Source organism: Trachemys scripta, chromosome 6 (assembly GCF_013100865.1).
Source record: "Trachemys scripta elegans isolate TJP31775 chromosome 6, CAS_Tse_1.0, whole genome shotgun sequence".
Taxonomy (NCBI): domain Eukaryota; kingdom Metazoa; phylum Chordata; order Testudines; family Emydidae; genus Trachemys; species Trachemys scripta.
In genome coordinates, this window is record NC_048303.1 from 68,731,059 (window position 1) to 68,744,911 (window position 13,853).

The window sequence follows — 13,853 nt, forward strand, 5'->3', positions numbered from 1 at the left end:
TCAATGGAGAAGGAAAGAAAGAAGGGAAGCAGAATCATCTCCTCTCTAGTTTAGTCTATACTAGAAAATGTTTGTCGGAATAGCTATACTGGCAAACCCTCTTGGTATAAGCTATACTACCAAGAGTCTGTGCTAGTATAGCTTATACCAGTTCCCCGAACAAAGTAATCACACCCCAACCAACATTATTATACCAGCAAAAGTTTCTAGTGTACACCTGGTCTAGGTCACTTTCAAATCCAGCAGAGTTTTGCAGAGACCAAATGTTCTTACCATTGGATCTGTGGTGCTCATCTATGATGGATATTAACCCATCACAGGAAGGGTGGGTTTAAAATCGGGGGCTATGAGTCCACTGTCGCTAGCCACAGGTGCTAAGCACCTTATCCCACTATACAGAGGGATGTGCACGGGTCTCCCTGCATCTGTCCTAACTGCTTTCTTCTTCTTTTGGAAACACCCAACAAAATCAAGGAAGATATTAATAAAATGGAGACTTTATTCAAGGCAATTCAGAAGCAGGTCGGACACAGTCCAGGTTCTGTCTAACTGCACTGGCTAAGAGGGAACTGAGGGAGGCCAAGGCCACTCTACTCTCACAGTGGAGCAGAAGGAGCTGCAGCCCCACTGAACACTGCTATGCAAAAGATTCTGAGTTTGGGGGAGGTGGGGTGAGGGGAAAGAAAGAAGAGAAGAGAGGCAGGACACACATGAACCTACAACAGGATATACATAGTCAATTTCTAAAATAAACATCTGAATGTGAAATTGGACTCATTATGAACTTCAACTTCCGTTAGTGCGTTTCCATAAGGCTACTGTAAACTATAAATTTGCTTGCTTATACTAATTTCTATTAAGGAACTGAAGCGTTACACAACTTTCAAGGGTTGTAGCCCTGGGTGTTGAGGCTCTCCAAACAGACACAGGACCTTTTCTCTAACAACAAGGTAGAAGGCAGAGTGAATGTCATGAATCACACAAGAAGTGCACCATTAGTCTGTAATGAACACCATGGTGTGGCTTATTGCTACTGCAATATAGCCAATTACACCATTAAAATATATTTTAAAATATTGGAGTATTGCAATTTGTATTTCCACTATGACAAACAGTTCCTAGTAAAAGCTATAGTAGATCGCGTTTTAAACATTCTCTACTGTTTTCATTTTTTTGAACTGTTTCGTGGACCATTCAAAATGCTTCTCCCATTCCATTAGTAGCCCTGCTACCAGTTTAGCAGCAGTTTGTAAGCCAAGATCATTTCATTTCACTTTTATAAAAAGTAATTATTGAATAAATATTTTCACAAGAAAGCTGAATAATTATTAAGTACTGCTGAAATTGCAGCTTGGTACAGAAAGGGTAAGTGGGCACAGGATTTCTAACCTGTTTTTTCAATAAAAAATTCTAGTGGCACATTTTTAGGAACTGGTGCATGGATGCAACCAAACACACAGCCAATGTGAAAAGCCATATTCCAAATTAAAATATATCATGATCTATTTTCACAGATCCTTTATCTATAGAACCCAAATCCCTTGAATACAAAACAGAGTGCAACGTAAGAACGGCCATACTGGATCAGACCAAAGGGCCAGCTAGCCCAGTACCTGGTCTTCCAACAGTGGCCAATCCCAGGTGCTTCAGAGGGAATGAACAGAACAGGTAATGAAGTGATCCAATCCCATCACACATTCCCAGCTTCTGACAAACAAACAGAGGCTAGGGAGACCATTCCTCCCGATCCTGGCTAATAGCCATTGATGGCCTATCCTCCATGAACTTATCTATTTCTTTTTTCAACGCTGTTCAGAGGCCCTCATTCAGGAAGGTGAAAATGCTGCGTAAGCAGGAAATAACAGTTGAAATTGAAAGTAGTGAAGATACAAACATCAAGGTCAAGACTAAGACTTAAGTCAACCTTACAGTAATGTTGCCATTCCAGAAAACAAAGATAGTAATGTTCATTTAGCATATAAAGAAGTTTAAAAAAAAAAAAAAAAAAAAAGGTCTTTCCCACAAAAAGTGGGAGGCATCAAATTCAGTCCTTGCAATGGAACATTATTTCTACAAAACTAAGCAATTGTCAGGGATCTTTCTTTTAATATGATGGATTTTGGTGCAGCAACTTGATGGATTTTCACTCTAATTAGACTGGTGTATTTGATTGTTTTGAGAACAAATCTGCTCTGTATTTTACTCAAAAAGTAGCTACTTCATTAAAAAGGCAGTTTAGAATTCATAAGGAAAAATATATTAGTCCATAGGGGTGACATTACATCTGAGTTATAAGACTGGACCAACGGGGAAAAGGATGGGCATCAAAACAGTGGTCACAACTCTGCTAAAGGAAGAGATGGCAGCTGAGCTACACTGTAGGCATCTGGGACTAAGCACTAGGAATTATTTTTATTTCTTAAGCAGCGCGGACATTAATTCCACCACAGAATTCTAGTGAACAGATCAATGAAGATAAAATAATTAGAATTCTAGCCCCATTATTCAGCCACTCATTTATTCTGCATTTCATAAACAAACCAATTTGACTAGCTGAAATGCACTGAATATTATGAGTCATTTCAAAATTTGAAGAGCAGCCAATTTATCTTGTATTTTTAAATGACTCCAGTTTTTCCATTTTGGACACTCATGCATACCAATTTGTTACTCTGTTAGTATTATTTACAATTTTAATCCACCTACTTCATTATCCAGAAAAATAGTCTTGTAGATAAGTGTGACTTTTTACAATTTGTTTCCCAAATGAGCAATTTTATTTATAGCTGTGCCTTTTATATGCCAAACACTTTTCAAATGCTCAATGACAGTCCCAGCTCCAAGCAACTCACAATCAAAGGAAAGCAGATATAGGAAAAGACAAAAATAGGTGATCTATACACAGTTAAAGATTCCTGCTCTCAATGAATTGAAGTGGGATTTGCAATGAGGGTCCCACACAGAAAAGCTCAAGGAGGTTGCATCATGCAGTGGGAGACCTCATGGAAGAGGGTACGGAGGTGACCCATGCTAGAGGTTTACAAATGGTGGACAAGGCTAAGAATAGGAGCAGTGTGTAGGGAACAGATAACATGAAGCTTGACTAGGGAGGGGAAAAGTTCTGTAAAGCTTTGAAGGTGGCAACAGGAAGCTTAAATTTGATGTGCTAGCAGATGAGAAGTCAGTGGAGAAATCCAAAGAGGGAAGTTACAGGATCAAGTTAACGGACAAGGAAGCGGAATTTAGCAGTTGTATTTGTACAAATGTGTGCATTTGAGATGCCAGAGAGAATGAACAGTAGCAGTAGCCAAGGGTGAAGAACAAGAGCCTGTATGGGAGATTCATTGTGGGAATGGAAAGGACAGATGCTGGAGGTGTTGAGGGGCAGGATTTTGATAAGGCCTAGATATGTGAGGCAAGGGAAAAGGAGGAGTCAAACACAAACCTGAGATTTGGGATTGAGTGACAAGTTAAGATAGCAGTATTCTCGACAGTCAGAGGGAAGATAAGGAATTCTGTTTTGTCAGGGTTAAGATGACAAGACATCAAGATGAGGGACTGGATGGAAATGTTACAGTGAGGAGACAGATTCATGACTTATCAGCATAGAAATGCATTGTCGCAGATGTGTTTTTTGCTAACTGCTCATGCCCATAGACCATTATCGGCTATAAGGTGAAAAGGCTTTATATATTGTGCTGCTGCTTCAAAGGCAGCCTGGTTAGCAATCTTGAATTGCTAAACAACTGGAGTTGGTGTCTGGCCATTCTTAGAAGGCCTCTGACTCTGGCACTCCCCTTTGACTAGACAGGGCCAGAATCTGCATAGCTGGAGAGCACACTACAGGTCTATCTATTCTCATGCCTGTTATGAAAGGGTTGACTTTTCACCTGTGAGTTTTTAGGTCTAATTTTAGGGATCGAGAGACTGTCAGTATGGTGTATGCTTACTGAAAGGATGTATGTTTGCTTAGTGACAAGTGATAGGAGCATTTTTATCATTTTAAAAATAAAATAAGCTGGTGGAGGATACACTAGATAAGGGTCTAAAGCAGAGGTGGGCAAACTATGGCCCGTGGGCTACATCCGGCCCACAGGACCCTCCCACCCGGCCCCTAAGCTCCTAGCCCCTCTCCTGCTGTTCCCCCTCCCCCGCAGCCTCAGCTCGCCCCGCCACTGGTGCAATGCTCTGGGCGGCGAGCTCCTGGGGCAGCACAGCCAGGCCTGAGCTGGTGCTCTGTGCTGCGCAGTGGCATGGCTGCATCCAGCTTGGTGGCAGGCCTGTAGCGCCGCCAGCTGCTGGTGCTCCAGGCAGCACGGTGAGGGCAGGGGAATTTGAGGGGTTGGGGGGGGGGGTGAATGGGGACAGGGGTCCCGGGGGCAGTCAGGAAGGAGGGGGGATTTGATGGGGTGACAGGGGGCAGTCAGGGGCAGGCGTTCCAGGGACAGGGAGAAGGGCTGGTTGGATGGGGCAGGGGTCCCGGGGGCAATCAGGAAGGAGAAGGGGGGTTGGATGGGACAGTCAGGGGTGGGGATTCTGGGGACAGGGAGCGGGGTGTGTGTGTGGGGGGGGCGCACGCAGGAGTCCCGGGGGGCTGTCAGGGGGCGAGAAGCAGGGGGGGGCGAAAGGGGGGGGGGAGGAGAATAGACTGCCTCCCCTAACCAGCCCTCCATACAATTTCCAAAATCCGATGCAGCCCTCAGACCAAAAAGTTTGCCCGCCCCGGTCTAAAGACTACTTTGCCCAAAATCCTGAATCTACTAAACAGTCCTGGAACAGAGCCAAAAACATTTGCTAGACCAAATGGCAAGCATAGGTCAAAACGGTTCATGAACTGCCAGAGTGAGCAACAAATGTTTTATTCCAGTGGAAAACTGGGAATCAGTTATTTTGCCTTTGTTGAGAAAGTCAATTTGTTAAAAACCAACCCTCCCCCCCCCCCCGCAAAACAAACTCACCCTTCAGTACTTTTGTTAAAATTGTTTTTAGAGAAGAGAGTTAAATTTGGCTATATGAAAAGCCGAGACAATACATTAGAGGTAAATATTTTATTCTATTTGTAGTACGTATTCTATTCCTAAAAAACACAAGAAACAGTTTATATTACTGATAAATAAAACCATGGAAAGATTTATCAAATAGTTTAGAAGGTAGAGTGGCAGAGTAATACTTGCAACTATACACTTTCTATCCATGCATCCCAAAGAGCTTAACAAAAAAGGTAGATGATATCCCCATTTTTTTATGGATGGCAACACTGATCAGCGACATTAAATGGCTTGCACAAGACTACAATGTGAGCCAGTATTAGAGCCTGCAAAGGAACCTAGCTCTGCTGTCTCCCATTTTGTCACTAAACCACATTGCCTCACAGGCATGTGTCTGTAATTGTGCCTTTGGGAACTTACAATCCAGTCTCTAAATATTTTCACTTTTCATACATATATGGAAGTTGATCCTGCAAAGAGTTCAAATCTCCCTCAGTTACATAGCTGTAATGACCAGTAGGTCAAGGTGTGTTACAGGCATGAACTGAGGGCAGTAATGGAGCCCAGGAATAACCCTGGCACTTGGATCTCCACGATCTTGCAACCTGTGTAGTTATTTACACATGTGCAAAGTAAGCACGAGGTGAGTAACCCACTACAGTTCATTTCATACCCACTTTGCACATATACAAATGGCTAACCATTGTAAAGCAACAGACAGGTTAACAGTCCTCATGGTCAGAAATGTAATTGGGTTGCCTGCTATTCCCTGGGATACAGCGACAGTACTGTTCATTCTAAAAATATTAATACAGGTAGAATGGCTAAGTTATCTCCAAGAACTAGACTTTTTTTAATATATATATAAAAAAAAAGGGAGGTAATATGCTTGTCCCATTTTGTACCCCATTTTCAACAGCTGCTATCTTTCATTTCCCATTATTGCGCCAATGCTTTCTTACATGACTGACCTGTAGTTGCTTACATTAAATTATAAACTATGTTAGCTGCTAAATCAGTACAATCATTGATAAGCACCACCCCTGCATGTGACGTGCACATCTGTCTCATAGAAGTAGCCTGCAAACTCTTTAAAAGGAGACACCTGCAGTTGGTTCAAATATGAAAAGAGCACGTAATCATTCTGCCCCACTGTTAGTGGTAGAGTTTACTAAAATTTTACTTGTTCATATCTTCAAAGTCATTTCATGGCTTCAACTGAAATAGGTGAAAAAAGTTAAAAACTACTGGATTCTTCTGAAAAGTCAGGTGAAAGAGACTTAAAAAAAAGAATTGATAAGCACACTCAACTTTTATTTGAAGTTAATGAGAGTTGCAGGTACTCAGCACCTCTGAAAAGTTACATGGGTTTTCAGGGGGAAAAAAACTGTGCACTAGTTCCAAGATCTAGACGCAACATAAAGGTGTTAATGTCAACAATAAAAAAAAGCTAAAAACTCACTCACTGTCTTCTGTGGGGAGGACCTGCAGGGAATAAATCCATTCTATTATATCATCTTTGTTCACCACATCTAAGGAATCCAACATATCCAGACCAGAGAGTGCGAAAAATGCAATTGTCAACCTAAAAGAAAAAGATACGACTTTCACTTCCCACCATAAATATCATACTGGAGGTTAACAAAATTAAATGCAAAAATGGAAAAAATAAATCAATCAAACCTCAACTTTCAGATCTTGAGAGGAGTGTGACACATGAAGTCTAGGTTGTACATAAAGACTTTTACCTGATTCATGCAACAGTGTTTTTACATTTAGTTATTTCTATATTCTTGAATGAGGCTCTTCATTACATGAATCACATTTCCTTTGGTATGATTAATGAAGTGCCAGATATTTAAGTATTCTCATTAGAAAGAAAAAGTGAATCAAGCATCCTAGCCTGCTAGTGGTAAGCCAAGCCTCTGAGGACGTGTCTCCACTGCAATGACACCCACAGCTGGCCGGGGCCAACTGACTCAGGCTTGCAGGGCTCAGGTTAAGGAGATGTTTAACTGCAGTGCAGGTGTATGGTCTCAGGCTGCAGCCCAAGCTCTGGGACCCTCCCACTTCCCAGCATCCTAGAGCTCAGGCTCTTGCCTGAGCCCAAACATGTCTACACAGCAATTAACAGCCCCTGAGCCTGAGCCAGCTGGCATGTGCCAGCCATGGGGCTTTTAACTGCAGTTTAGCTATACCCTTAGAGGCTTGCTACAAGCACATGGACTGAGAATTGTTAAGGACAGCTAATGGACATTACGGCAAGAGGAACGGAAGGAACACATATCAAACACCACCATTATTCAAAAAGGTTCCTGGGAATAAGGGAGGTAGAAATGAGACAAGAATGTAATAGGTACCCTTCTACCTCAAGTACAAAGCCAGCCCCTGTGAACACACAAATATATTCTTTCTAAAGCCACAGGAATTTTGCTAACAGAGTGTAGCAGTGTCACATTCATATTTTTGAGCCGTGGCTCAGACAAGACTTTCTTCCATGTAATATCTGCTAAAATGAGCATTATCCCAATGTTCCCTTTCTCAAAGGGTGCTGCATGTGACAGTACTGCATCTTTGTTCTTGTCACGAAATATCAAGCACAGAATACCATACATCCACATTCGTGCAAATACATAAGATGTCTAAAGTAAACCAAGTGAAAGCTAACTTGGGAACAATGTTGATTCTATGGTAGTGTCAATTTAACAAAGACACATCAAAATATAGAGATACAACACAGCAGGCTGTCCACCGAAAACTCTTCCATGGAGCCAAATGGTCATTTTAATTAGAGAGCTGCAAAGTTCTTTGAGCAGCACAAGATTAATCCTTCAAGGCTTCTTACAGTGGTACCTTCAGATGACTAGATCTGTGCCACCACACTAGTCTTTGTGAACAGTATCACAGCAAAAACAACATTTAGAGTCAACAAAATGGAAATTCAAAAATAATTAAGTTCAATTAAATTAAAAGATCATCCAGTTTTGGCAGGCATGCACGCAATATTTTCCCTACTTGACAAATGTTGCAGTAGATAATCTGTGTGCTTGTCCACAAGGCAAATGCTGAAAGATCCTTTTTTACATTATGCTGCATGCCTAAATGAACATGAGCACATAAAGAACATACCAAGTCAAATACTAGGAACTTGCTGTAAATTAGACCTGAACACACTAAAGACTGTACATATGGAAGGAGAGAGTGCATAGCTGAAATGTAGTGGAAATGTGTAAACACCAATTAAATAAGCACAAAAAGGGGTCTAACGGAACAATCTGGAGCTGGTGCATTAGGCTAGCAGTACACAGTTGCCTTAAAACTTCCAGGAAGAAGTCAAGAATAGATTTACAGATTAAGTGATAGAATTCACAGAAAAACAAAGGATTCATACCAAAGCTAATACAAATAACTTTTGCCAATACTTAAGCTGATCTATAGACTTCATTTATAGCATCCCCATTTTGACACAAACATGGCAATATGAGAAAGAGTGTGATGGTTGTTCCACCTGCCACTTCAGGTACTGCGTACATTTCAATTTATAGTCAATTTACATTTGCCTCCAAACTGAAATTTGTGAAGTCAGGAGGCTCATACAAATCAAGGAGTCCAACAGATACACTGATTGAGTCCCCTGCTTTCATTTTTTTTTTTTTTTTTTTTTAAATCAAGCCTCAATCTGAAATTAGAGAAAAAGGTCCGTACTGATTACCAAAAGACTCAGAACTCCTGGTCCTCGGGTACCGACAGAGAATATATTTTTCAAGTACAATTCAAAAACCTTTTTAAAATGACAATGTTGAACAAGCAACACAGGAAAAGTACCATGATGCATCACAAACTTCAAGTTGACTTGACTCTAGGGTCAGAAGATCTTATGCTCTTCTCCTTATAAAAGAACTCTGCAAGCATATATGGCACTGGGTGTGATGGTAAGAATTACATTACTAAACTATCACTGAAAAGTTACCATTGCTATTGCAGCACAGAATAACTAGAGATTAAAATAAATATAAGTGATTGTGGTCTAGTGGTTTCAGCATGGAATATGGAATCCAGCATCTGAGTGCTCATCTTTGTTCTCACATTGACTCCCTCAATGTCTCTGAACAAGTCACAGCCTTTGATTCATCACCCCCATTGCTAACCGGGGATAACATTTTGTCCACACTCACAAGATTACTGTGAGAATTAGATAACATTAATATTTTATGAACGTAGTAATTTATGAATCTAAACGTTAGCATACTAGCAACATAAGGTTGTGTGTGCAAATAGAAGTTTGATGCCTCAAGCTCTACATGCTCTGCTCTTAATTAAATTGAAAACTTCAACCTGAAAATGCTACCAACTTTTTGGGTTTATTAGAATACCTGAAAATATGTTACAAACTGATAACTTCAACTGATTTAACATTGTTATTTCAATATCATGCTCCATTATACAGTAGTTACACAACACTACTTATGTTTAATTATTTAAGTACTCTATAGAAGCTACCGTGCAGTTAAAGATTCTCCCCACAACTAAACTGCCAGTAAATGGAGGGCTCCTAAAAGTGAAATCAGCACTAGCTTAATCAAAAAATATTGCAGGCAGGCTCCATGCAAGTTTCAACACAACTCCGCTAATACACCTCAAACATGGTTTACAAAACCTTGCTATTTTTAAGATGTGCAATGTTTTGGTGACATCAATAGATATCTACTGAGCACTAGCGTTAAGAGCTTCAAACTCATTTTCACTTTTGTCCTGCACTTATATTTCAATGCAGAGATCAAAGACTACTTCACTAATCTATTGCACAATTTATATAATTAATGAAATGCCTGGTAAGAAGGGAGAAAAAAAGATAAGGTCTAAATCTGTCTTCCAGATAGTTGCAAATATTGGGAAATTCAAGTGTAAAAGTATAACTAGGCAGGGCAAAAAAGAATTTGAAGAGCAACTAACAAAAGACAACTAGCAGCAACTTTTTTTAAATACACCAGAAGCAGGAAACCTGCCACTTAGTGGGGCCACTGGATGACTGAAGTGCTAAAAGAGTATTAAAGGAAAATAAGGCCATTGTGGAGAAGCTAAATGAATTCTTTGCATCTGTCTTCACTGCAGAGGATGTGTGAGGGAGATTCCCACACCTGAACCATTCTTTTTAGTGAAAAGCAACAAAGAGTCCTGTGGCACCTTAAAGACTAACAGATGTATTGGAGCATAAGCTTTCGTGGGTGAAAGTTGGTCTTTAAGGTGCCACAGGACTCTTTGTTGCTTTTTACAGATCCAGACTAACACAGCTACCCCTCTGATATCTTTTTAGTGAACAAATCTGAGGAACTATCCCAGATTGAGATGACAACAGAAGAGGTTTTAGATCAAACTGATAAATAGTAATAAGTCACCAGGATCAGATGGTATTCACCCACGAGTTCTGAAAAAACTCAAAAATGAAATTGCAGCACTACCACCTATGGTATGTAACCTAGCATTTAAAGCCGCTTCTGTTCCAGATGACTGGAGGCTAGCTGATGCAACACCAATTTTTAAAAAAGGTGCCTGAGGCAATTATAGGCCGGTAAACCTAACTTCAGTAGCAGGCAAAGTGGTTGAAACTATAGTAAAGAACAGAATTATCAGATACATAGATAAACACGATTTGTTGGGGAAGAATCAACACAGCTTTTGTAAAGGGAAATCATGACTCAAACCACCAGAATTCTCTGAGATGGTCAAACAAACATGTGGACAAGGATGATCCAATGCATATAGTGTACAAGTTTTTGAGAAGATCCCTCACCAAAGACCCTTAAGCAAACTAAGCAATCACAGGATATTCCATCTCCTAGAACTGGAAGGGACCTTGAAAGGTCATCAAGTCCAGCCCCCTGCCTTCACTAGCAGGACCAAGTACTGATTTTTGCCCTAGATCCCTAAGTGGCCCCCTCAAGGATTGAACTCACAACCCTGGGTTTAGCAGGCCAATGCTCAAACCACTGAGCTATCCCTCCCCCCAGGATAAGAGGGAAGGTCCTCTCATGGATCAGTAACTGGTTAAAAGACAGGAAAAACAAAGGGTAGGTTTTCAGAATTAAGAGAGGTAAACAGCTGTGTCCCCCAGAAATCTGTACTGGAACCAGTGCTGTTCAACATACTCAAATGATCTGGAAAAAGGGATAAAAAGTGAGGTGGCAAAGTTTGCACATTATACAAAACTACTCAAGATAGCTAAGTACAAAGCAGTCTGTGAAGAGCTACAAAGGGATCTCACAAAACTGGGCAATGGGGCAACCAAATGGCAAGTGAAACTCAATGTTGATAAATGCAAAGTAATTCTTATTGGAAAACAGAATACAAACTTTACACACAAAATGATGGGGTCTAAATTAGCTGTTACAACTCAAAAAAAGAGATCCTGGAGTCATCATACATAGTTTTTGGAAAACATCCACTCAATGTGCAGCAGCAGTCAAAAAAAAGCAAACTATGTTAGGAATATCTATTCCTTTCCTCATGGTTAAGATAGTGAGTATCATAACGCTACTATATAAATCCATGATATGCCCACACCTTGAATACTGCATACAGTTCCAGTCCCTAATCTCAAGAAAGATATGTTAGAAATGTAAAAGGTACAGAGAAAAGCAACAAAAAAGATTAGCAGTATGGAAGAGTTTCTATATAAGGAAAGATTAAAAAGACTGGGACTATTCAAGCTTGGAAAAGAGACGACTAAGGGGGGATATGATAGAGGTCTATAAAATCATGAATGGTGTGGAGAAATCGAATAAAGAAGTGTTATTTACCCCTTTCACATAACAAAATCCCAAGATCACCCAATAAAATTAATAGCAGTTTTAAAACAAACGAAAGGAAGTACTTCACACAACGCATGGTTCAATCTGCGGAACTCACTGGTAGGGAATGTTGTGAAGACCAAAAGTATAAGTGGTCAAAAAAAGAATTAGACAAGTTCATGGAGGATAAATCCATCAAAGGCTATTAGACAAGACAGTCAGGGATGCAACCCCATGCTCAGGGTGTTCCTAAGCATCTGACTACCAGATTCTGGGACTGGACAAAGGGGGGATGGATCACTTGGTAATTGCCTCATCCTGTTCATTCCATCTGAAGCATCTGCAATGGACCACTGTTGGAAGACAGAATATTGGGCTACATGAACCATTGGTCTGACCCAGTATGGTCTTTTGTACGTTCTTATGAAACATAATGTAAGGAATAAACAACTCTATATTGGCCCCAAAGTGATAGATGTGACCTATTAGGTCTTTTCCATCGCTATGTAGGACTTCATGAATATTTCACCCTTTTGTCACATACCCATGATCACTGTATGCATCTCAGATTAAAAACAAAAACAACAAAAACTCTTATCTGCTCTTAAACTCCAACAGGCATTTTACTTTCCTGTCTCTCCCCTCCCCACCCCCACCCCCATTTGTTTATTTTTGGTTTTCCCTCTGAGCAGCATTCTGTGGATCTTCTTTGCTGCCAGAGTGGGTAAACTTTAAATCTTTTTTTAATAAACCTGTCTTAAATTTATAATAATTTATGTTACAGTCTAAAATTGCTATAATCTGTTGACATAATTTAAATAAAATAAAATTAATATGCTGAAACAATAAGCTCTCCTCAACCTATATGAGTTAATGGCTGCTTTTTTATATTCAGAGTCAGGGAGAAAACACTTTCTTTAACTTCTGACACCAAGCCTTATAAATGGCACAGTGTCACCTACTACATTAAACATTTAAATAATTTCCATTCTTTATAATGGAGTGAATGATAGTAATTACCTTACCCCCAAATATCAGTACTTTCAGCCATACAGAACAACTTTTGTCTTCTTTATTTTTGATATCAAGTTAGCCAAATACTTGAATCCATGCATCAAAGTAATCTACAATTTTTCAGAGTATAGCTTCTAATGTGGATTTAAACAATTAAGTAGAAAAAAAATCTAAATGTTACTCAGCTAATAAAAAAAAATTAAAAATCTTGGTTTTGGGCATTTTAAATTGAATTCTAATTTCCATCCAAATGCATGATCAAAAAGTTAGGTATCTAGTAAATAAGAAATACATCATTCACCATTTTTCAACATAGTATTTAATTTCTGCATTCGGTACCTGAATAAATGTATGTTGAGCGCTACAGTTACTTTAACAGACATACAAGTATAGTGCATTCTCCTGGGTAGCAGAAGGAATTATCAAAACTAGTGTAATGACTATATTTAGTTGTAAATAATAAAATTGACATGTCTTAATGTCTATATCAACCAATGAGAATTTATTTTCTCAAGGAAAAGCTTTAAAGTACACATGGAAAATAAAGCCAAGATTATAAATCAAGGTTTTCTACTTTCTGTTTTAAATCATTGCTTTCAAACAAGTGACTTAATTAATCTAGCCTGCATGCCTGGTGACCTTAAGTACATACAGCAGGCAGGAGCTCCTTCCAGTGTGAGGAGGACAGCCACAAGGACTGGAAGGATCACCTGCTTATCCCAACTTTCTCTTGGCTATTTTTGTCCCGGATGGTCTTGGGAGGGTAAAGCCCTAACTACACTAGTATTCACAGGTGCTCTCACATCGCTCCTCTATCACTGGTAAGAATGGTTTTAGAGTGGTAGCCGTGTTAGTTTGTATCAGCAAAAAGAACAAGGAGTACTTGTGGCACCTTAGAGACTAACACATTTATTTCAGCATAAGCTTTTGTGGGCTAAAACCCACTTCATCAGATACATGCAGTGGAAAATACAGTAGGAAGATATATATATAAATACACACACACAGAGAGACTATATATAAAACAAGACTCCAAAGAGAAACTGCTGAATTGGAATTAATT

General features: G+C 39.7%; 1 protein-coding gene across 1 annotated transcript in view; it reads right to left on the bottom strand.

The window, feature by feature from the left end:
• PGGT1B (protein geranylgeranyltransferase type I subunit beta) overlaps positions 1-13,853 on the bottom strand; it is a 53,817-nt gene that overhangs the window by 38,878 nt on the left and 1,086 nt on the right. The window contains exon 2 of the mRNA XM_034773264.1: positions 6,455-6,573. Within this exon, the coding sequence (XP_034629155.1) occupies positions 6,455-6,573 (119 nt within the window). The remainder of the gene's footprint in view (positions 1-6,454; positions 6,574-13,853) is intronic.